Source organism: Mobula birostris, unplaced genomic scaffold, assembly GCF_030028105.1.
Source record: "Mobula birostris isolate sMobBir1 unplaced genomic scaffold, sMobBir1.hap1 scaffold_2876, whole genome shotgun sequence".
Classification (NCBI taxonomy): domain Eukaryota; kingdom Metazoa; phylum Chordata; class Chondrichthyes; order Myliobatiformes; family Myliobatidae; genus Mobula; species Mobula birostris.
This window is the reverse complement of record NW_027275934.1, coordinates 15,998-40,821: the sequence shown is the minus strand read 5'-3', so window position 1 is coordinate 40,821 and position 24,824 is coordinate 15,998. Positions and strand designations below refer to the sequence as shown.

Genomic DNA, 24,824 nt, shown 5'->3' with positions numbered 1-24,824 from the left:
ACTCACTGACCACTGCTTTTAAACCTTTTCCTTTGTGTGGTACAAATCTTGCCAGTGTAGTTTTCACGTTGATTTCCAGAGTTCAATTTGATTTGGGCTATTTAATCCCACACCCTGTCAAATACAGCCTCATTAAAGGCAGTCACTCAAATCACCTGTAAGTACTGCACTAACTCTGACCATGGAAAGTCAAAATGGGCATGGGGGAACAGATTACTGAAGAGCAAATGCCCCTTAAGAGCACTGTTGGTGACACCTCCCATTACTTTTATGATTGGACAGTAATTAGCCAGATCGGATATACTCTGTTTTTGGTGGATAGAATGTAACTAGGGACATGTAGTTGCCACTGACAGACCTGTACTGGATACGCTTGGTATGCTAGGCATTTAGTTCTGAAGTGCAACTTTAAGCACGGCACATCGGAGGTTACCCATTTTCATTATTATTGCTGTTCCTGCTACTCGCTCATTCTTTGATTTGGCTGAAAACTACCATTATAACAGTGAGGACTTTGGGAGGAGGCACAGATGCATCATTCACTCAGTTCTTCCAGTTGAATATAGTTTCACAAAGTTCATTCCAGGCTCTGGTTTAATTGAAGGTGGGGATCTTTACTGGAAAAGTGTCCTCATGTTAGCTAACCTATCACCATCACGACTGTGTGAACCAGGGTGGCAGAACTTTGATCAGATCCATTGGTTGGGGAACTGCTGAACTCTTCATTGAAGATGAGAAAATCTGCAGATGTAGGAAATCCAAAGTAATACCCAGAAAATGCTGAAGGAACTCAGCAGGCCAAGCAACAGCTACGGAAAAGAGTTAACAGTCGTGGAACAGTCCATGTTTCGAACCTAAACAGGCATCACTCCACAACTCTTCCTACGCTACAAAGATAACTGCATTGGTCCTGCTTCCAGCACCCATGCTGAGCTCATCAATTTCCTCAACTTTCTCCAATTTCCACACTGCCCTCAACTGGCCCATTTCTGACACCTCTCTCCCCTTTCTCGATCTCTGTCTCCATCTTTGGAGACAGTTTATCTACTGATACTCTTTACAAACCCACTGACTCTCACAGCTCTCTGGAAAAGTCATCTTCCCACCCTATCACTTGCAAAATTGCCATTCTCTAGCCTCAGTCCTCCATCTCCACTGCATCTGCTCCCAGAATGAAGCTTTTCATTCCAGAACAACTGAGATATCCTCCTTCTTCAAAAAAAAGGGTTTCCTTTCCTCCACTATCAACACAGCCCTCAACCACATTGCACAAATCACCCTCAACCCTTCCACCTGCTGCCACACGAGGGATAGGGTTTCTCTTGTCCTCACCTATCACCACACAAGCCTCTGCATCCCGCACGTAACTCTCTGCAACTTCTGCTATCTCCAAAGGGAGCCCACCACCAAGCACATCTTTCCGTAGGAATCACTCCCTACACGACTCCCTTGTCCACTCATCCCTCCCCACTGATCTCCCTCCTGGCGCTTATCCTTGCAAGCGGAACAAGGGCCACACCTGCCCCTACACCTCCTTCCTCACTACCATTCAGGGCCTCAAACAGCCCTTCCATGCCAGGAGACACTTCACCCGTGAGTCTGTTGGGATCACCTATTGTATCTGGTGCAAAATGCCAGGTTGTACAGCTGGATCAAAGGCTCGTCTCCACTAGGAAAGTTACAGGCACAGATTGCAGTGTCATTGCCCAGAACAAGAGTCTATTAGTAAAGTAATTGATAGTTGTTTCTGCTGCCAGAAAGTTGTCACGGTGCTTCACCAACAACATCTTAAACCGGATGGAAAAGACAAGAATGAGAATTCCCAACCAACCTTTAACTTTGTTGGCCCCAGCTGCTCGCACTTCAGCCTCCCAATCTTTCAACAGGTTTTGGAAAGCAGGAACCAGATCATTTTCCGCAATTTCAGGACCCACGGTTTTCTGAAGCTTTAAAGGCAAGAGAAAGTAAATGAGTAACAAAGATAGAGCGGGTTTCAATAGCAGCAATCTGTGCATTAACACGTGAACAGAGGAATCACAAAGACAACACCATCTTTCTTTTCCACACTCGTCTCGCTGCTGCCATCAGGTAGAAGGTGCAGGAGCCTCAGGACCCTCACCACCAGGTTCAAGAACAGTTACTACCTCTCAATCATCAGGTAGAAGGTGCAGGAGCCTCAGGACCCATACCACCAGGTTCAAGAACAGTTACTAACCCTCAACCATCAGGTTCTTGAACAACAGGGGATAAGTACACTCATTCGATTGAGATGTTCCCACAACCAATGATCTTACTTTAATTACTCTTTATCTTGTTATTTCATACTCTTGTTATTTATTGCTATTTATTTATATTTGCATTTGTACTTTATCTTTTATTGATCCTGTTCAGTTACTATTCTATAGAAATTGCTGAGTATGCCCACAGGAAAATGAATCTCAGGGTTGTGTGTGGTAACCTCACTGTTACGAAAGACCTAGATTAGTACCCTGTTTTCGCTTTCAGAAGGCGTTTTCACTGTTAAGAAAAAAAAATCAGCGGGCGATAAAAGGCAGCAGTCGATAAAAGGCAGCACACGATCTGAGTAGCTGCTCTCCCCCGGATTCGGAATGGCATTGCTTAAACACGAGCCTGTGAGCAGCCATTTGCAAGATGAGTTCTAAGGTATCGGAAAGGCCTGAAAGAGCTCGTAAGGGTGTTACACTTAGTGTAAAACTAGACATAATTAAGCGTTTCGATGGTGGTGAACGAAGTAAGAACAACGTGAGTTTGGCTTGTGGAAGCTGACGGACATGATGTTGAAGAGGTTTTGGCATCCCATGACCAAGAACTGACAGATGAAGACCTGATGCAATTGGAAGAGAAAAGGATAACAATGGAAACCGAATGAGTAATGATAAAGTACGACTTTAATTTTGAAAGGGTACGTCGGTTTAGGAGATATTTGCAGGATGGTTTGAGTCCTTACAAAGAACTGTGTGATAGAAAAGTGCGCAGGGCTCAGCAGTCAAGCAAGCCTTCCACATCAGCCACAGCAGACGACGAACCTCGACCTTCGACACCGAGGCGGGCAGAGGTAGAAGATGAGCTGCCCGCTCTAATGGAAACAGACGATGATGAGATGACACCCCAGTATCCCACCACCCCAACCCCCAGGTCACGGACAGATATCGATTTGTGGAGAATGCAACGGTAGCCGGGAGGCACACAGCACATCTTTAAGAAAGAAGCCGAAATAAACAAGCTAATTAATTAGGTGCCAGCAACACGTAATTGCCGGCCCAGATCAGAGATGACGCAATCGGAAATCGGCACTGATCTGGGCCAACAGTTACATGTCGGGCGGCACCTAATTAATTAGCTTGTTTATTTCGGCTTTTTTCTTAAAGATGTGCTGTGTGCCTCCCGGCTACTGCTGCATTCCTGCCTGCTTCGCAGCAATGTATCGCTCTGCAGATTGGAGGGTGGGGGCCACTGCACCATCCAAACTCTGACTCAACCTAACACACCATCATCAGTGTGCTCGGCGCTGCCTTCCCGATTCTGGTAAGTAATACTACACTGTACATACATTATTTCTCCTTTGTATCGGCTGTGTATTTTTATGTGTTATTTGGTATGATTTGGCAGCTTCATAGCTTAAAGGTTAGTGGAGAGAGTGTTTTTGCCAACAGCACTTGCGTGAGATTTCCTGCCGATGGCGCTTGCGTGAGATTTTTGCTACGGAGAACACTGCCGGCAATGATTGTGGAAAGGTATTTCTACTTTATATAGGCTGTGTGTTTATCATATCATTCCTGTTTTTACTATATGTTACTGTTATTTTAGGTTTTATGTGTTATTTGGCATAATTTGGTGGCTATTTTTGGGTTAGCAAACGCTCACAAAATTTTCCCAAATAAATAAATGGTAATTGTTTCTTCGCTTTACTACATTTCGGCTTACGAACCGTTTCATAGGAACGCTCTACCTTCGAATGGCGGGGGAAACCTGTATGTACTCTGAAAATAGCAACTTCAAAATTGAAAATCTGAACTGTACTTTAGCTACGGACTTCACTGCAAGATTAGTTTATATGTGGTCTTGAGCATAGAAAGTGCCTTTTGTTATGGTTTGTCATTAGCAATGATAGCAGAACATTATAAATACAATAAACTCTGTACCAGTATAATGCAATTGTTTTCCAATAATGGGTTGGTGCCAATTTCACAAGTGCTCTGGCAACCCTTATCTTGTTCTGGCATATTCCCCCTTCCTTTCCAGTCCTGATGAAAGGTCTTGGCCCAAAATGTGACTGTTTATTCACTTCAATAGATGCTGTCTGACCTGCTGAGTTCCTCCTGCATTTTGTGTGAACCCTTTCCCATGAACTTTCCTTCAACTATCACTTTCTAGAATATTCCCCTTCTCCCCTTCCCACCCCCCACCGACTTTCTTGTTCTGGCATCTTCCCCCTTCCTTTCCAGTCCTGATGAAGGGTCTCGGCCCAAAACGTCGACTGTTTATTCACTTCCTTAGATGCAGCCTGACCTGCTGAGTTCCTGCAGCATTTTTGTGTGTGTTACCTTACATAGAGCTTATTTTTGAACACGGGTTAGTTATCTTATAAAGACAAACAATATAAAGTCTTTGCCTGTTCCAAGGGTAACAATCCTAAGCTGACAAAATGGCTGTGTTTTCTGTGTCCTTTTGAACACCGGTCCATCTGTAATTTGCTTTAATTTTCGATCAGGTTTACAGTTTTGAATTATGTAATTTTATCATGGGTGGCGGGGTGGAAATACATCTCTACCAAGAGAGGTGTAAGGCGTTCCTTCCCTCCGCTAGCCTGCAGGTCACCCTTGGGCAAGGTGTAGCACCTGCTTAGCCAACCCCACCCCCCCACCTGCAATCAGGGTCACGTGAAGCCATGGGGTAAGAGGAAAGAAACCCAGAGAAATGTTGCCGTTGTGTTCAGATGTTTATCAATGATTGGATACCTCATGCTCTGGTAAAGAAATAAATGAGAGGGGAGAAAAAGGGAATGGTTAGATAAATGATGTCCATTTAGAAGTAGTATTCTTTAGTGTTACCCAGGTAAAACATAGTCACAGTCATAGTCATACTTAATTGATCCCAGGGGAAATTGGTTTTCATTACAGTTGCACCATAAATAATAAATAGTAATAGAACCATAAATAGTTAAATAGTAATATGTAAATTATGCCAGTAAATTATGAAATAAGTCCAGGACAAGCCTACTGGTTCAGGGTGTCTGACCCAAGGGAGGAGTTGTAAAGTTTGATGGCCACAGGCAGGAATGACTTCCTATGATGTTCTGTGCTGCATCTTGGTGGAATGAGTTTCTGGCTGAATGTACTCCTGTGCCCACCCAGTACATTATGTAGTGGATGGCAGACATTGACCAAGATGGCATGCAACTTAGACAGCATCCTCTTTTCAGACACCACCGTGAGAGAGTCCAGTTCCATCCCCACAACACCACTGGCCTTACGAATGAGTTTGTTGATTCTGTTGGTGTCTACAGCTGTAATGATCTATCCTTGATAATATATCCACAGATAAACCAGCTGCTTCAGTACAGATTTTACACTCATAGAGAACAGAAAGATTTAATCTCAATGCCTTGGGGTGGGACCGGAATTTTCTGGCCTTAAGAGACGGAATTTTAAATTTTTAAAGAAAAGCAAAGTTGAGAAAATATTGTCGTTGATGGCTCTGAATTCGAAAGTATGGTACACAGACAACAACGTGGGCAATTGTAATCAGCCAGTTTCTCAGGTCAAAAAAACAACTAAATAATGTTATTTAATCATTAAACAATGTTTCTTGATTGTTAAATAATATTAACCTGATTGTTATTGTTTGCAATTAACCTATGTAGGCAATGTGCCTTACCTTGAAGATTTGGATTACACTGCGGTGAGAAAAGCACGTTGATTTCAGTAGATCCGAGTGTTTTCCCAGGCTGGGAAAGTCTAAGACTAAAGGGCATAGATTTAATTGGAGACACAGAACGCAACAAGCTGTTCCGGCCCTTCAAACTGCACCGCCAGTAAGCCACCAACTTGTGCAACAATCTACAATGACCCTTTAACATACTAACCGGAATGCTTTTGGACTGTGTGAGGAAACCGGAGCACCAGGAGGAAGCCTGAGGCAACAAGTTTTATACTGAGAACAAAGACCATCTGGTTCAAAAACTATAAACACACAGGAGATTCTGCAGATGCTGGAAACCCAGCACAAAATACTGGAGGAACTCAGCAGGCCAGGCAGCATCTATGGAAATGAAATAAACAGTCGATCTTTCAGGCCGAGACTGCTCTTAAGGGCTATAAATCTGCCGATGACACAACTATTGTTGGCAGAATTTCAGATGGTGACAAGGAGCCGAAGAGGAGTGAGATAGATCAGCTGGTTGAGTGGTGTGGCAACAATCTGGCACTTGTCAGTCAGACCAAGGAACTGATTGTGGACCACAGGAAGGTGAAGTTGAATCACCACCTCCCTACACCATACCTGGTCTGTGTGAAGTCAGCAGTGGGAAGGAACCAGCAAGGTCCAGTCCATCAAAAGCTTTAAGCAGCATTTAATTAATGCACTACATCACAAAATTTACCACAATGACAGTAAAACCAAGGAACTGATTGCGGACGTCAGGAAAGGGAAGTCAAGGGAACATACATCAGTCCCAATCAAGGGGACTGTGGAAAGGGTGAGTAGTTTCAAGTTCCTGAGTGTCAAAGTCTCTGAGGATCGTCCTGGGCCCAACATATCAATGCAATTACAAAAAAAAACGCACAGAAGTGGCTACATTTCATTCAGAGTTTGAGGAGAATTGGCAGGTCATCAAAGACACTCTCAAATTTCTAGAGGTGTACCACGGAGAATGTTCTAACTGGTTGCATTGCTGTCTGGTATGGAGGGAACACGACACAGGATCAGAAAAGGCTGCAAGTCGTTATAAGATCAGCCAGTTCCATCACAGGCATTAGCCTGTCTGGCATCCAGACGCTTTCAAAAGGCAATGCATCAAAAAGGGGGCATCTATTAAGGGCCCCATCACCCAAGATATGCCCTCTTCTCTTTGCTACCATCAAGGTGGGGGTACAGGTGGCACACTCAATATTTCAGGAACAGCTTCTTCTCCTCTGCCATCAGATTTCCGAATGCACAATCAACCCATGGACACTACCTCAGTAATTTTTAAATATCTACACATTTAATATATATAGTAATATTTTAAAATTATATACTGCTTTGTACTGCTGGCATAAAACAACCAAATTTCACAACGTATGCCAGTGATATTAAACCTGATACTGGGATGAGGTGAAAGTAAGGAAATAGCACCCTTCGTGGAGGAGATAGATGAAAGAGTTGGAGAGTTTGCAGAAGATCTCAATGAGAGGCTGTTGGAGATTCAGAAAAGGAAGCGAAGTGTCAGAATAAATTTGTAAATCCAGGTAACTCTGCGGCAAGATAAAAGTCGGTGACAAAGGTGATGAAAATGTTGGGCTCCACACGAGAGTATGAAGCAGCCCTGATATTATTGATGCCAGGGAGAGGAAGGCGAAGGTGTGTACAGGGATATGTTTGGACAACCAAAAGATAGCTGCAGTGAAAGCCCATGTGACTGTATCCTTTTAGTCCCATTACTCCTCAGGCTTTTTTGAAAATTTGTTTAAGCTTACTACTGGCTTTTCGACCTTTCGGCTCATTTTTAAACAGAACTGAAGTTCCTCTTAACTTCCTCCAGTCAAAAGTAAAAAATATCAGTGTCATCAACCTGTGCACGTGCTGAATCCCCAGATCCCTGGCACTAGGCCAACAAGTTTGTTCTAAACCCTTGTCACAGGATTATCCTTCAGATACACTGAAAAAGATCTGAGCTCAATTCAGACCAACTTTGTTCTATTTCACATCCATGTTTAAAAACAAGATAATTAAATGAATCTGGAAAAAAAAATCTCAGCACCTTTTGGCATGTCAGTCAAATAGCTTTTATATTAAAAATACACAGGTGCTTGACTTAATGATTTTTTTAAAACTATATTAGAGGAACTAAAACAACAGGAATTCTGCAGATGCTGGAAATCAAAGCAACACACATCAAAGTTGCTGGTGAACGCAGCAGGCCAGGCAGCATCTCTAGGAGGAGATGCAGTCGACGTTTCAGGCCGAAACCTTTAGTCAGGGCTAACTGAAGGAAGAGTGAGTAAGGGATTTGAAAGTTGGAGGGGGAGGGGGAGATCCAAAATGATAGGAGAAGACAAGAGCGGGAGGGATGGAGCCAAGAACTGGACAGGTGATAGGCAAAAGGGATATGAGAGGATCATGGGACAGGAGGTCCGGGAAGAAAGACAAGGGGGGGGGACCCAGAGGATGGGCAAGGGGTATATTCAGAGGGACAGAGGGAGAAAAAGGAGAGTGAGAGAAAGAATGTATGTATAAAAATAAGTAACAGATGGGGTACGAGGGGGAGGTGGGGCATTAGCGGAAGTTAGAGAAGTCGATGTTCACGCCATCAGGTTGGAGGCTACTCAGACGGAATATAAGGTGTTGTTCCTCCAACCTGAGTGTGGCTTCATCTTTACAGTAGAGGAGGCCATGGATAGACATGTCAGAATGGGAATGGGATGTGGAATTAAAATGTGTGGCCACCCTCTGAATATACCCCTTGCCCATCCTCTGGGACCCCGCCCCCCCGCTGGCTTGTCTTTCTTCCCGGACCTCCTGTCCCATGATCCTCTCGTATTACCTTTCGTCTAACACCTGTCCAGCTCTTGGCTCCATCCCTTCCCCCTCCTGTCTTCTCCTATCATTTTGGATCTCCCACTCCCCCTCTAAATTTCAAATCCCTTACTCACTCTTCCTTCAGCTAGTCCTGACGAAGGGTCTTGGCCTGAAACGCCGACTGCACCTCTTCCTAGAGATGCTGCCTGGCCTGCTGCGTTCACCAGCAACTTTGATGTGTGTTGCTGTTATTAGAGGAACTAATTGTGTTTTCATGGCTTTTGACAGAATCAGAAGGGATTCGAGCTGGAACAGAAAACCTAAAGACTAGTTTTAAAACATAAATGCACCATATCATCATACCAAAGAGATGCACTTTGTGCTGTAGCAATAACACGTACTTCAGAAAATTTGTCTGCCACCATATAGCAAACACGCCAGGATTTACAATCCACTGCCTGCCGGAGGGTCGGCATCACCAATGCTTCCAGGTCTTCCTGGGGCAGCAGCTGGGCTGTGCTCACACAACCCTCAACTGCCAACAGCCTCACCGAATCCTGTGAAAAAGATGTTCAAACCGGGTTTGAGCTGGTTCTTCATTAAAAAACAAAATTAATTTACTGAAGTTAACATTAGGAAGAACTAATCTCATCAAAAAAATCATAAAAATAAATACTGACAATATAACAATTGTTTCCCAGATGATATCCATTCAGATCACCTAGAAAGTAGCAACAGGTTTCATTACTTTGCAATGTGTGCTGGAATCTTCCCAGGATACAAGTACTGGAATGGAGATACTGAACTTGTAAGTTATAACTGCTGAAAAGGCATGTTTAATTGGGGCCCATGCAACTGTCCGAGGCTACACCTTTAGTTTGGAGAAAGTGGGAGAAACCTAAGTCAAACTTGAGAGTAAGAACTAGTTCTACCAGGTGAGGAAAGATGGTGAGGAAGGGGAACTGATAAGGTCTGTTGTCTAGAAAGAAGCAGAACTTTAAGGACTTCCTGGAAGGGGATGAAAACGTATAAACACTAAATCCACAGTGAAAATAAAGTGATCTGGGCCAGGCAACTGTAAGTGATTGAAGTGATGGAGAGATGACAGACCAGATAATGTTCTAAGTGTCGGTTGCCAGAAAAACATTGGCAAGAACTCGAGGAAGAATACTTCCTACTTCTTTTTAAAATTAGGACAACATTATTTGTTACATTGATAAAACCAGACAGGCTTCCGAATACCATTGCATCTCTATTGGTAGAGTAATCCTTCAATACCGAACCATGTGAATAGCCTGGATTGTGGGACTCCAGGTCGGTCTTACAAGAGATATTGTTAAGCCTGGAAAACTGTAGCTATGGAGGAAAGATTAGATAAGTTTGGGTTGTTTTCTAGTCTTGAGATGTATACAGTTGGGAGGATTAAATGGCAGAAATGAGAAGGACTTATTTCCTGAACGGGGGATTAAAAAAAAACTGAAGTCCATAGTAACTGCTGGTAGTATTAAAAGTATTTTCACTCAGAGGATGGTAGAGGGATCTGAAATACTTCCAAGGTATAAATTCCCCTCATATTTAAAAAGTAAATGAATATCTGAAGAGCTGCGATCAACTGGGCTACAGAGCCTGAGGTAGGACGTGGAATTAGAATGGGTAGGTCTTTTCTCGACCATCATAGATATAGTTCCCATCATATTTATTCTTATGGTTCTATGAGCTTTGCTTAGGAAATAGGCAGGTAAGTTTTATTTTTTATTTTTAGAAACACAATTTAGTTGTTCAACTAATTTTTAAAAGTATTTATACTTCTAAACTTTCAACTTAAAAGACTTCCTTTTATCAATTTTTTTGGAATGTGTCATCTCAGGTGTTTACAGAGAGAACATTTTGAGATGCAGATGTACCCTTTTTAACAATGCAACTCAATGACACATTAGATCCTTCACCCTTTCCAGCTCTTTGCAGATTCAGTCCTGAAAACAAAAAGCAGAAAACTAATTTTGAGCTTAAGAGCTTGGCAGATAAATATCATATTGTCTTTGGAATTTTGCAGAGCAGAGGATCGCAGATCGACATTGTAGACTGCTTTTCTTTTCACAAATTCTGCCTGATTCCGTGCACGTTACAGTAAGCTACTCACAACATTTCTGAGGCAAATCCCAGAGTCTCAACAGCACAGCAAATTTTACAGATTATCATTAAACTGCAGAATTGAATGAATTATGTCACTGGATGGAACAATCAGCTATTGAAAGAAAACCTGCTAGAAATTTAGGTAAACTTTTTGAAAACAGAAATCAAAATATCACAGATGCTGGAAATGTAAAGAGAATGACAGAAATATTCAGCAGGTGAAGCAGTGTCTAAAGAGAGAGAAACAGAATTGCTGAAATAATATTTCAAAAGTCACTGTCATTGTTTCATGCTCCACCTCCTCAGTAGAAAGTACTGTACTACTCATTAAAGAAGTCTGCTAAATAAATGAACAACAGTCACGTGCAACCTAATTTTAAAAAAAGTACTTTCAATAGGGGAGAAGGCATCCCATTATGTTTAACTTATAAAACAGTGATACTACCAATATTCTGAGAAGTCTTTTTCCAACTAAGGCTGTATTGCCCAGTGACATTACCTTTGTAGAGAAAGTGGTTCAGCCTTGGGCTTCTCAGCAGCAATGGAGGAAGGGGTTTTGATTTGTGGTTTGGTGGAACTGGACACTTTGCTTAGTTTTGCTTGAGTCCTTTTAATCGATTCATCACAAGACTGGTAATACAAGAGAAAGAAAACGGTGAAATGTTCAAAGGTTCATTATATTGTCAAAGTAGGCATGTACAACTCTGATACTTGTCTTCTCCAGATAGTCCTGAAATACAGAAAGACCATGAGAGTTGATGAAAGAAAAGACACCAACTCTCCCCCACCATCAGTACGAAAAAGATAAGAAACAGTAACAATCCCCGACTCCCTGACTCACATAAAAAAAACAGCAACAATAACAATCTGCAATCCCCTGACTCACAGAGAAAAACAGCGACAATAACAATCCCTGACCTGCTCACTTGCAGAAAAATCGGGGACAATAGCATTAAATCCACACTGCTCCCCCACAGGAAAAAAAATTACAATAACAATCCCCGACCCCCTCACCTGCAAAACAGACCAATGACAGTAACATCAAAACCCCCAACCCCCACCTTACACACAAAATATTTACAGCTCACCCACCCACCAACCAGCCACAATTAACAAAACACCAAAAACCTGAAGGAAACCAATATGAAGTACAGTCCAAAATTCACATATGTCTCAGAATATTGGAAACAGTTTCCATCGGCATACGAAGGCAGTGTCTGCAAACTCAACAAATCAGCAAAAGCATTTTCAACTTAATAAATCCAATTTTAGTTGGTAAATTAATCAAGGCTGACAACTAAAAATATTCAGAGGATGGCAAATCAATTTGGCTAAATGCTGTAAAAAATAAATTGTAAAGACTGCAACAATCCAGATTTCTCCAAACTTTCAGAAAGCGTTGCCTCCTGCTGCTTTAACATAGCAGATACAAAGCAGGAGAATAGCAGCGATTGGGGAGAGACAACCGAACGCACTATTGAATGCTGCATACTTTTCAAAGACTTTCGAAAGTCAGAAGCAATATAGCAATGCAAAGAGCCCTAAGAATGAGTTGAGGGTGATATAAAGGATTTTCCAGCAATGGACCAGAAACAAAAAGAATAAAGGCAGATCAAGTCCTTTGAATAATCATATACTTAATTTCCTCAAACACCAGGAAATCTGCAGGTGCTGGAATTTCAAGCAACACACATAAACGTTCACCAGCAACCTTTATGTGTTACTTAATTTCCTCAACAATTTTCCAAATTAAACAATTGTGGAGAGCAAATTGAGTTTGGAGTAGTATATACATACAACTTTCTTATTGCCCTAATCAAAGACTGGTAGGACAGTCAAGGTAAGAAGGTACGACGATAATCTTACCCTTAGCTCTTTAATGAGACTGGTCTCCTGTGCCTTCAATCTCTCCTTCCGAAGCTTCTGCTCTTTCTTCAATTTCTTTACAAAAGATTTATGTTTCCTCAGATCATCTTTCAGCGCATGAATCCTGCCCTCAATATGACTCTGCTCAGATACTTTCTCTGTTAGGGATGCAATCAAATCAAAGTTATAATAGGTAGTAGCTTCCAATTCAACCAATTATTTATCATTCAAAATACATACCTCAGCAGGGTGAAATCAACTACAATTTTACTTAGTTTCTATTCATTTATTGCTACTTGAAGCTTAAATTTCCAATTAAAATCCACCTGCTTCAATGCAGTAATAGCTGCAAGAATCAAATGGACTCTCACATACCATTTTGTTTTGTTTATCACACATGTCCTGAGATCCCCAGTGGCAGGAAATGCATTTTGATTTTGACACTGTCCTCCTGGTACCATTCTCCTGTAATTATAATCAAAAGCTGTCATTGTACAGTGCAATCAGATCCATAACTCACTAAATGCACTCTTAAAGCTCAGAATACTACAAACACACAGCTGAGCAAAGCAATAGACTCTTAAATGCCTTCTTAATTGGCCCAGTAAGCCAACAGATGAAGGGCAAACAGGGAAGGAAAGAAATACTGATATCCCCCAAAATACCAATTACGCACATAAAGCCCCAACCTCGTCGGACACCGACCGGCCAGAGTCACGGCCTCGTTGGAGACGTGGCTCACACTCTCAACAGCAAATACAGTTGTGGACTCATTGAGATCATAAGCAGGGAAACATCAGGAAACAATTTAAATATAAAATCAGATTTTTAAAAAAATCGAAGCTAATGGTGAGCATTGCATCAATAGGCAGAGAAACACTTGCTGCAAAATAGAGTACATGCAGCAGTTCACTAACCAAAGTTAGAACTAATAATACACTAATCTTGCTCAAAATGTTGAAAAGAATGTTTCATCTTCAACTTTATGATTTTTGGAGATCAGTTCATCTTCTACTCACTTAACTATTCACAGTAACAGAAATTTTGACCAGGGGTGCCCAAACGTTTTCCTGCCACTGTATGTCAATTTAGGCAGCTGCAAGTACCATGATGTCTACTTCTGCATAGACGGCAAGTCAACGTTATTTTTTTTTCAATAATATTACTGGTATTGTGAAAATGGTATTCTTCACCATCCACTTCAAGGTTCGACATGTGTGTTTAGAGATGCTCTTCTGCACACCACTGTTGTAACGTGAGGTGATTTGAGTTACTGTCACCTTCCTGTCAGCTTGAACCAGTCAGTTGTCGTTTTGGGCCAAGATGCTTCATCAGGACTAGAAAAAAAAAGATGAGATCAGAGTAAGAAGGCGGGGGAAGACGTACAAGGTTGTGGGTGAGAGGAGAAACCAGGAGATGGGGAGTGGTGAGGTAAAGAGCTGAGAAATTGGTGAAAGAGATAAAGGGCTGGAGAAGGGGGAATCTGATAGGAGAGGACAGAAGGCCATGGAAGAAAGGGAAGGGGGAAGAGCACCAGAGGGAGGTGATGGGCAGGGAAGGAGAAAAGGTGAGGGAGCAAAATGGGAATGGGGAATGGTGAAGTGGGGGGGGGGGGGTCTTTACCGGAAGCAGGAGAAATTGATGTTGATGCCATCAGGTTAGAGACTACCCAGACGGAATAAGGAGTTGTTCTTCCAACCAGAGAGTGGCCTCATCGCGGCAGTAGAGGAGGCCATGGACCAACATGTTGGAATGGGAATGGCAAATAGAATTAAAATTGGTGGCCACCAGGAGAAGTGCCACACCTGCCCCTGGATCTCCTCCCTCACTACCATTCGGGGCACAAACAGTCCTTCCAGGTGAGGCAACATTTCACCTGTAAGACCTGGCCCAGATTGGGAGACCACTTTGACGAGCGCCTACAGTCCATCCAGCAGAGGACAACAGGACCTCTCGGTGGCCACCAATTGACCTGGTTGAGGAAGTGGAGGGATAGGTTAGTAAATTTGCAGATGACACAATGATTGGCGGGGTTGTGGATAGTGTGGATAGCGGAACATTGACAGGATGCAAAATTGGGCTGAGAAGTGACAGATGAAGTTCAACGCAGATAAGTGAGAGGTGGTTCATTTTGGTCGGTCAAATATGATGACAGAATATAGTATGAATGGTAAGGCTCTTAGCAATATGGTGACCTTTTATCCAATATTTTCATTTAATTATTTATTACTCTTTCAGTCTTTTTTCAAAGTTTTAGATTTGATCAGAAAGTCTTTCTTTCTTTCTTTTTTGATTGTATCCTCAAAATGGAATGCCCAGTCCTTTTTTTTTTGTTTTGTTTTTTAGTGTAGTGGGTTTTTTTTCCTTTTCATTTAAAACCCAATGATTTTCCCTTTCTCTTCATAAACTGCAAAGAGAATTGTTATTTTCATTTTTTTATTATATATTTTATACTAGTTTAACAATATCTATGATTTTGACAATGTCTATCTTAACCTTGGATTATATTGTTACTGATATATATATTTGAATTAATTCTCTTCTTGATTGTATTTATGCTTTTTTTAAATCAATGAAAAGATTAATGAAGAAAAAGACTCTTGGCAGTGTGGGGGATGAGAGAGATCTTGGGGTCCGAGTCCATAGGACGCTCAAAGCTGCTGCGCAGGTTGGCTCTGTGGTTAAGAAAGCATACAGTGTATTGACCTTCATCAACTGTGGGATTGAGTTTCGAGCCCGGGGGGGTAATGTTGCAGCTATATCGGACCCTGGTCAGACCTCACTTGGAGTACTCTGCTCAGTTCTGGTCGCCTCACTATAGGAAGGATGTGGAAACCATAGAAAGGGTGCAGAGGAGATCTACAAAGATGTTGCCTGGATTGGGGAGCATGCCTTATGAGAATAGGTTGAGTGAACTCGGCCTTTTCTTCCTGGAGCGACGGAGGATGAGAGGTGACCTGATAGAGGTGTATAAGATGGTGATTGATTGTTTGGATAGTCAGAAGCTTTTTCTCAGCTAACACGAGAAGGCACAGTTTTAAGGTGCTTGGAAGTAGGTACAGAGGAGATGTCAGGGGTAAGTTTTTTATACAGAGAGTGGTGAGTGCGTCAAATGGGCTGCTGGCGATGGTGGTGGAGGTGTTCTAAGAGTAAACCTAAGAGTAAATTGCTAGGTTCTAAGAGTAAACCTAGCCATTATCGGCCTGTGAGTTTGACATCACTGGTGGGTAAATTAATGGAAAGTATTCTTAGAGATGGTATATGTAATTATCTGGATAGACAGGGTCTGTTTAGGTACAGTCAACATGGATTTGTGCATGGAAGGTCATGTTTGGCAAATCTTATTGAATTTTTTGAAGAGGTTACCTGGAAAATTGACAAGGGTAAAGTGGCAGATGTTGTCTATATGGACTTCAGTAAGGCCTCTGACAAAGTTCCACACGGAAGGTTAGTTAGGAAGGTTCAATTGTTAGGTATTAATATTGAAGTAGTAAAATGGATTTAACAGTGGCTGGATGGGAGATGCCAGAGAGTAGTTGTGGATAACTGTTTGTCAGGTTGCAGGCCAGTGACTAATGGTGTGCCTCAGGAATCTGTACTGGGTCCAATGTTGTTTGTCATATACATTAATGATCTGGATGATGGAGTGGTAAATTGGATTAGTAAGCATGCAGATGATACTAAGACACGTAGCATTGTGGATAATGAAGTGGGTTTTCAAAGCTTGCAGAGAATTTGGGTCAGTTAGAAGAACGGGCTGAAAGATGGCAGATGGAGTTTAATGCTGATAACTGTGAGGTGCTACTTTTTGGTAGGACTAATCAAAATAGGACATACATGGTAAATGGTAGGGCATTGAGGAATGTAGTAGAACAGTGTGGTCTAGGAATAATAGTGCATAGTTCCCTGAAGGTGGAATCTCATGTGGATAGGATGGTGAAGAAAGCTTTTGGTGTGCTGGCCTTTATAAATCAGAGCATTGAGTATAGGAGTTGGGATGTAATGTTAAAATTGTACAAGGCATTGGTGAGGCCAAATTTGGAGTATTATGTACAGTTCTGATCACCGAATTATAGGAAGGATGTCAACAAAACAGAGAAAGTACAGAGGAGATTTACTACAGTGTTACCTGGGTTTCAGCACCTAAGTTACAGAGAAAGGTTGAACAAGTTAGGTCTTTAATGTTTGGAGCGTAGAAGGTTGTGGGGGGACTTGATAGAGGTATTTAAAATTATGAGGGGGATAGATAGGGTTGACATGGATAGGCTTTTTCTATTGAGAGAGGGGAGATTCAAACAAGAGGACATTAGAACAAGAGAGTTAAGGGGCAAAAGTTTAGGGGTAACAGAATGGGAACTTCTTTACTCAGGGAGTGGTAGCTGTGTGGAACGAGCTTCCAGTAGAAGTGGTAGAGGCAGGTACGATTTTGTCATGAAAAAAAAATTCATTAGGAAAATGGACAGGAAAGGAATGGAGGGTTATGGGCCAAGTACAGGTAGATGGGCCTAGGTGAGAGAAAGCGTTCGGCACGGACTAGAAGGGCCAAGATGGCCTGTTTCCATGCTGTAATTGTGATATGGTTATATGGAAAGCAGGAGATTGCAGCTGAGAGGAAAAATGGATCAGCCATGATGAAATGGCAGATCAGACTTGATGGGCCAAATAGCCTAATTCTGATCTGCATCTTATGGTCTTAACCACATTCTCTACTACCCCTTTATAATCCCTCCCCAATCCTATCGCCCTCTTTCTAATCCCACACCACTTCCCCACTACCCACAACACAATTGCGTCGTGTTCTGGTTGCTTCATGATTGGAAAGGTGCAGAGGAGGTTTGTAAACGTAACTTTGCTGGATCAAAGAACAACAGTACAAAAAAGATCGTTACTTATCTTTCCACCCGTTTATTTCTTCGAGCTCAGCCGGCGAGTGAATTGGGACCCGACATCAGGGAGAGAACCTTTCTGATCTCCCCGGCAGTTCAACACATTCACTGCCTGATGTCAGAATTGTCAGAAGTTATAAGGCCACCGATACAAAAGAACAATCAATTTGATAATTATTCCAGCCAAGTCAATGGACTATTGATACAAAGAATAATCAGCTTGATAACCATTCCGGCCAAGTCAATGGACTACTGATACAAATGAACAATCAGCTTGATAATTATTCCGGCCAAGTCAATGGACTATTGATACAAATGAACAATCAGCTTGATAATTATTCCGGCCAAGTCAATGGACTATTGATACCAATGAACAATCAGTTTGATTAATTATTCCGGCCAAGTCAATGGACTATTGATACAATGAACAATCAGCTTGATAATTATTCCGGCCAAGTCAATGGACTATTGATACAAAAGAACAATCAATTTGATAATTATTCCAGCCAAGTCAATGGACTATTGATACAAAGAATAATCAGCTTGATAACCATTCCGGCCAAGTCAATGGACTACTGATACAAATGAACAATCAGCTTGATAATTATTCCGGCCAAGTCAATGGACTATTGATACAAATGAACAATCAGCTTGATAATTATTCCGGCCAAGTCAATGGACTATTGATACCAATGAACAATCAGTTTGATTAATTATTCCGGCCAAGTCAATGGACTATTGATACCAATGAACAATCAGTTTGATAATTATTCCGGCCAAGTCAATGGACTATTGATACAATGAACAATCAGTTTGATAATTATTCCGGCCAAGTCAATGGACTATTGATACAATGAACAATCAGTTTGATAATTATTCCGGCCAAGTCAATGGACTATTGATACCAATGAACAATCAGTTTGATAATTATTCCGGCCAAGTCAATGGACTATTGATACCAATGAACAATCAGTTTGATAATTATTCCGGCCAAGTCAATGGACTATTGATACAATGAACAATCAGTTTGATAATTATTCCGGCCAAGTCAATGGACTATTGATACAATGAACAATCAGTTTGATAATTATTCCGGCCAAGTCAATGGACTATTGATACCAATGAACAATCAGTTTGATAATTATTCCGGCCAAGTCAATGGACTATTGATACAATGAACAATCAGTTTGATAATTATTCCGGCCAAGTCAATGGACTATTGATACAATGAACAATCAGTTTGATAATTATTCCGGCCAAGTCAATGGACTACTGATACAATGAACAATCAGTTTGATCGACACCCCAGCCACCTGAATTAAAGTAAGGAATGTCCTACCTGGTTTGCTGGAGCCACAACATAATTACAAAGATAAGTCAAATTTGTGTTTTAATTAAGAAAGCAATGTTCTGTCTAATTTCCATCAGGTACTGCTTTTTGTCAAAATCAAAAGGTGTGAAAAGCCCAGAGACATCTTATGTGGATCTGGACGAACCTTAACCCTTATCTTGCTCCAAAGAAAGCAGCTGTGAGACATTATTCAAACACACTGCAGTCACAGACATAGTCAGTACCGAGTCCATTGTTTACAGGGATCTGAGAATCCCCCATTCCCTTAAACTTTATCAGGTTTACCAGGATGCTCCCCAGATCAGAGAGCATGTCTTTATGGGAATGGGTGAATGAGTTAGGGCTTTTCTCCTTGGAGCGAAGGAGGGTGAGAGGTGACTTGATGGAGGAGATGAAAAAGGCATAGATCAAATGGGCAGTCAGAGACTTTTTCCCAGGTTGGAAGTGGCTAATGGGGAAGGGGGGCATCATTTTAAAATAATTGGAGGGAAGTATAGGGGGGATGTCAGAGGTAAATTCTTCACACAGAGTAGTGAGTGTATGGAACACCCTGCCAGGGGTGGTGGTAGAGGCAGATACATTAGGGACATTAAAGAGACTCTTAGATGGGCACATGGATGACAGAAGAATGGAGGGCTCTGTGGAAGGGAAAGGTTAAATTGACCTTAAAGTAGGTTAAAGATTAGCACCACATCGTGGGGTGAAGGGCCTGTACTGTGCTGTCAGGTTCTATGTTCTGTCCCTCCACAGCTATATATTCTTACCATCATTAAGGACCCCCACCACCCAGGACATGCCCTCTTCTCATTGCTACCATCAGGGAGGAGGTACAGGAGCCTGAAGACCCACAGTCAATGATTCAGGAACAGCTTCTTCCCCTCTGCCACCGGATTTCAGAATGGACATTGAACCCAAGAACACCACCTCACTGTTTCTTGCAGTCTTTTTGCACTACTCATTTAGTTTAATTTTTAGTATGTTTCCTATTGCAACTTACAGTGTTTTTATGTCGCAAGTTTCACAACAACTTTCCCAATATATGTCAATGATGTGAAACCTGATTCTGATCAAGTGTGGTGATTCATCACTGGTGATACGGAACAGAATCAGAATTTGGTTCATATCACTGGGGTACGTCGTGAAACTTGTTGTTACGTGGTAGCAGTACAATGTGATACATAATAAACAAAACTGTGAATTACTGTATATATATATATATATATATATATATATATATAAAATAGTTAAATTAATTAAGTAGTGCAAAAAGAGGGGGAGAAAAGTAGTCAGCTCGTGTTCATGGTTTCATTGTCCATTCAGAAACCTGATGGCTGAGGGGAAGGAGCTGTTCCTGAGTTGTTGAGTTTGTGCCTTCAGGCTCCTGTACCTTCTCCCTGACGGTTGTAGTGAGAAGAGGGCATGCCCTGGGCGATGGGGGTCCTTGATGGTGGAGGCCGTCTTTTTGAGGCATCGCTCCTTGAAGATGCCCTGGATGCTGGGGAGGTTAGTGCTCATGATGGAGCTGACTGAGTTCACAACTTTCTGTAGCTCCTTTCGGTCCTGTGCAGTGCCCACCCCCACCACCATACCAGATGGTGATGCAGCCGATTAGAATGCTCTCCATGGTACATCTGTAGAGATTTGCAAGTGTGTTTGCAGACATACTAAATCACCTCAGCTTCCTCATGATATATAGCCGATGTTGTGCCTTCTTTGTAACTGCATCGATATCCTCAGAGATGTTGACACCCAGGAACATGAAATTGCTCACTCTCTCCACTTCTGATCCCTCTGTGAGGACTGATGTGTGTTCCCTCATCTTACCCTTTGAGGTCTGCAATCAGTTCTTTGGTCTTACTGACGTTAAAACTAGTGATCTTGTAGTTAGGGACCCTCTTGGAAAGATTGATCACAGTAAGATTTAGTTTCCCATACAAATGGAGGGTGCAAAAGTTTGATATAACACTAGTGTATTATGCCTAAACAATGGAGACTACAATGGGATGAGGAAGGATTTGGTTAGTGTCGACTGGGAACACAGGCTATATGGCGGGACTACTGAGGAACAGTGGAAGACTTTCAAAGAGATTTTTCATGGTGCTCAATAAAAGTATATTCCAGTAAAAAGCAAGGACAGTAAAAGTGGGGAGAGCCAGTCTTTGATGACTAAGGATATAAAAGAAGGCGTCAAACTAAAAGCCTGTGAATAGAAAGCCTCCAAGAGTAGTGGGAAACTGGAAGACTGGGAAAATTTTGAAAAGCAACAAAGGGCCATCAAGCAGGTAATAACGAAAGGGAATAAAGAAAGAAAATAAAGAAAATATAAAAACTGAGAGTAAAAGTTTTTATAATTATATAAAGTGGAAAAGGGTGGCTAAAGTGAACGTAGGTTCCTTGGAGGGATGAGAAGTGGGAATTGATATTGGGTAACGAGGAAATAGCAGAAGCTTTGAATGACTATTTTGTGTTGGTCTTCATGGTGGAGGACATGTTTAACATGCCAAAGAGAGATGTTATGGAAGTGATGGGAGGTGAAGACCTCGATACAATAGCTATCTTTAAAGAGGTAGTGCTGAGCAAACTTGTGGGCCTGAAGATACATAAGTCCTCTGGACCTGATGGAATGCATCCTGGGGTCCTGAAAGAGATGGCAGAATTTATAGTAGAGGCTTTGGTGAGAATCCACTGAAATTCTCTGGACTGTGGGCAGGTTCTGGTGGATGAGAAGACGGCGAATGTCACGCCACTGTTCAAAAACTGATGTCGGCAAAAGCAGGTAACTACAGGTCAGTAAGTTTAACATCTGTAGTTCGGAAAATGCTTGAAGCTATCATTAAAGAAGAAATAGCAAGACATCTGGCAAGAAATGGATCCATCAGGCAGATGCAGCATGGATTCAGCAAAGGCAGATCCTGTTTGACAAACTTACTGGAGCTCTTTGAGGTTATAATGAGCGCAGTGGATACAGGAGAACAGATGGACGTTATTTACTTGGATTTCTGGAAGGTGTTTGATAAGGTGCTGCATAAAACACTTATCCATAAGATAAGGATGCAAAGAGTTGGGGTGATGTATTAGCATGGATACAGGATTGGCTAACTGAAAGAAAGCAGAGTTGGGATACATGGGTGTTACTCTGGTTGGCAATCGGTGGTGAGCGGTGGTGCCATACGGGTCGGTGCTGGGCCTGCAACTGTTCACGATATATATTAACCATCTCGAAGAGGGAATCGAGTGTAGTGTATCTAAGTTTGCTGATGATACCAAATTGAGTGGAAAAGTAAATTGTGTAGAAGATACAGAGAGATACGTATAGATAGGTTAGGTGAGTGGGCAAGGGACTGGCAGATGGAGTACAATGTTGGTAAATGCGAGGTCATCTACTTTGGAGGGAAAAATGGAAGAGCAGATTATTATTTAAACAGTAAAAAGTTCCATCATGCTGCTGTGCAGAGGGACTTGGGAGTAATTATGCATGAATCACAAAAGGTTGGTTTGCAGGTGCCGCAGGCTATCAAGAAAGCAAATGGAATGTTGGTCTTCATTACTAGAGGGACTGAATTGAAGAGCAGGAAGGTTATGCTGCAACTCTACAGGGTACTGGTGAGGCTGCACCTGGAGTACTACATGCAGTTCTGGTCTCCTTACTTGAGGAAGGATTTACTGGCTTTGGAAGCGGTGCAGAGGAGGTTCACTAGGTTGATTCCAGAGATGAGGAGTTTAGACGATGAGGAGAGATTGAGTAGCCTGGGACTGTACTCGCTGGAATTCAGAAGAATGAGAGGAGATCGTATAGAAACATACAAAATTATGAAGGAAATAGATCAGTGTGACAACAGACCAAATTATCAGAAGATTGATGCCAATAAGAGGACAATGGGGGAACATTCAGAAATGTTAATGGGGGACGAGAGATATTAACAAAAATTTTCAAGACCGGTTGCTTTGAAACTGAACTGTTTGAAGTTTGATGGACAGACAATACCCCAGCAGGGAGATAAAAGGGACAGGTTCGCTAAGGCAACAGACACACCACGACACCACGAGGTAACGAGACCCGGGAAGCGGTGTGCCCCCACAAGTTGGTGAAAGTTTTGGAGGTCTGCTCGCGGGCCCAGCCATAGACGCGGTACGGTCGGCGGGAACCCGGTGTGTGTGTCCGCCCTTGCCTGGGTGCTGGGCTCACCGCAGAAGAACGATCGTATCTGGAATGGAGGGGTCACAGTCGGTGACCTCAGAAGACATTACAAAGGGCTCGCCCAAAAGCTAACTGCAAGGAATATCGAAGGTTTGTTTGGAATCCGATTTGCATATTCATTCACTCTCTCTCTCTCTCTCTCCCCAACGGCACAACAGCGATTACTGAGAACTGAACTAAATTGAACTGAACTCTGTGTCACTTGAGACTGATCATTTTACCCCTAGACTGCGATAGAGCTTGATTGATCCTATTATCCTAGTTCTGTGTACATGTGTGTTTTATCATTGCTAACCTGTTGCATTTATATCCTTAAGATTAGAGTACTGTGTTGCTTATTTCTTTAATAAAACATTCTTAGTTCCAGTAATCCAGACTCCAACTAAGTGGTCCATTTCTGCTGGTTTGGCAACCCAGTTATGGGGTATGTAACATCAGATAGAGGCAAGAAAATTGTTTCCACTGGAAGGTGAGACTAGAACTAGGGGACGTAGCCTCAAGATTTGTGCGAAGTGATTTCGGATGGAGATGAGGAGGAAGTGCTTTTCCCAGAGGGTGGTGAATCTGTGGAATTCTCTGCCCAATGAAGCAGTGGAAGCTACCTCAGTAAATATATCTAAGACAAGGTTGGATAGAGTTTTGCACAGTAGGGGAATTAGTCATAGTCATACTTTATTGATCCCGGGGAAAATTGGTTTTTGTTACAGTTGCAATAATAAATACTAATAAAACCATAAATAGTTAAGTAGTAATATGTAAATTATGCCAGGAAATAAGTCCAGGACCAGCCTATTAGCTCAGGGTGTCTGACCCTCTAAGGGAGGAGTTGTAAAGTTTGATGGCCACAGGCAGGAATGACTTCCTATGACGCTCTGTGTTGCATCTGGGTGGAATGAGTCTCCGGCTGAATGTACTCCTGTGCCCAACCAGTACATTATGTGGTGGATGGGAGACATTCTCCAAGATGGCATGCAACTTGGGCGGCATCCTCTTTTCAGACACCACCATCAGAGAGTCCAGTTCCATCCCCACAACATCACTGGCCAAACGAATGAGTTTGCTGATTCTGTTGGTGTCTGCTACCCTCAGCCTGCTGCCCCAGCACACAACAGCAAACATGATCGCACTGGCCACCACAGACTCATAGAACATCCTCAGCATCGTCCGGCAGATGTTAAAGGACCTCAGTCTCCTCAGGAAGTAGAGATGGCTCTGACCCTTCTTGTAGACAGCCTCAGTGTTCTTTGACCAGTCCAGTTTATTGTCAATTCGTATCTCCAGGTATTTGTAATCCTCCACCATGTCCACACTGACCCCCGGATGGAAACAGGGGTCACCGGTACCTTAGCTCTCCTCAGGTCTACCACCAGCCACTTAAAGTCTTTTTCACATTAAGCTGCAGATAATTCTGCTCACACCATGTGACAAAGTTTCCTACCGTAGCCCTGTAATCAGCCTCATCTCCCTTGCTGATGCATCCAACTATGGCAGAGTCATCAGAAAACTTCTGAAGATGACAAGACTCTGTGCAGTAGTTGAAGTCCGAGGTGTAAATGATGAAGAGAAAGAGGGACAAGACAGTCCTCTGTGGAGCCCCGGTGCTGCTGATCATTCTGTCGGACACACAGACGTACTGTGGTCTGCCAGTCAG

At 42.3% G+C, this 24,824-nt stretch overlaps 1 protein-coding gene across 8 annotated transcripts in view; it reads right to left on the bottom strand.

The window, feature by feature from the left end:
* LOC140192869 (centrosome-associated protein 350-like) overlaps positions 1-24,824 on the bottom strand; it is a 42,103-nt gene that overhangs the window by 4,653 nt on the left and 12,626 nt on the right. For 4 of the 8 annotated variants that reach the window (XR_011884478.1, XR_011884479.1, XM_072250369.1 and 1 more), the window contains 5 exons: positions 13,114-13,203; positions 12,739-12,896; positions 11,372-11,502; positions 9,141-9,296; positions 1,832-1,946 (listed from right to left, as the gene is read on the bottom strand). Coding sequence is in view for 3 of the 8 variants with exons in the window: in XM_072250369.1 (XP_072106470.1) it covers positions 1,832-1,946; positions 9,141-9,215 (190 nt within the window). In the remaining 5 variants the exon portion in view is untranslated. Of the gene's footprint in view, positions 1-1,830; positions 1,947-9,140; positions 9,297-11,371; positions 11,503-12,738; positions 12,897-13,113; positions 13,204-13,931; positions 13,990-14,018; positions 14,076-24,824 lie in introns of those variants that run through there. The other 4 variants (XR_011884482.1, XM_072250371.1, XR_011884480.1 and 1 more) reach the window with 4 other exon arrangements.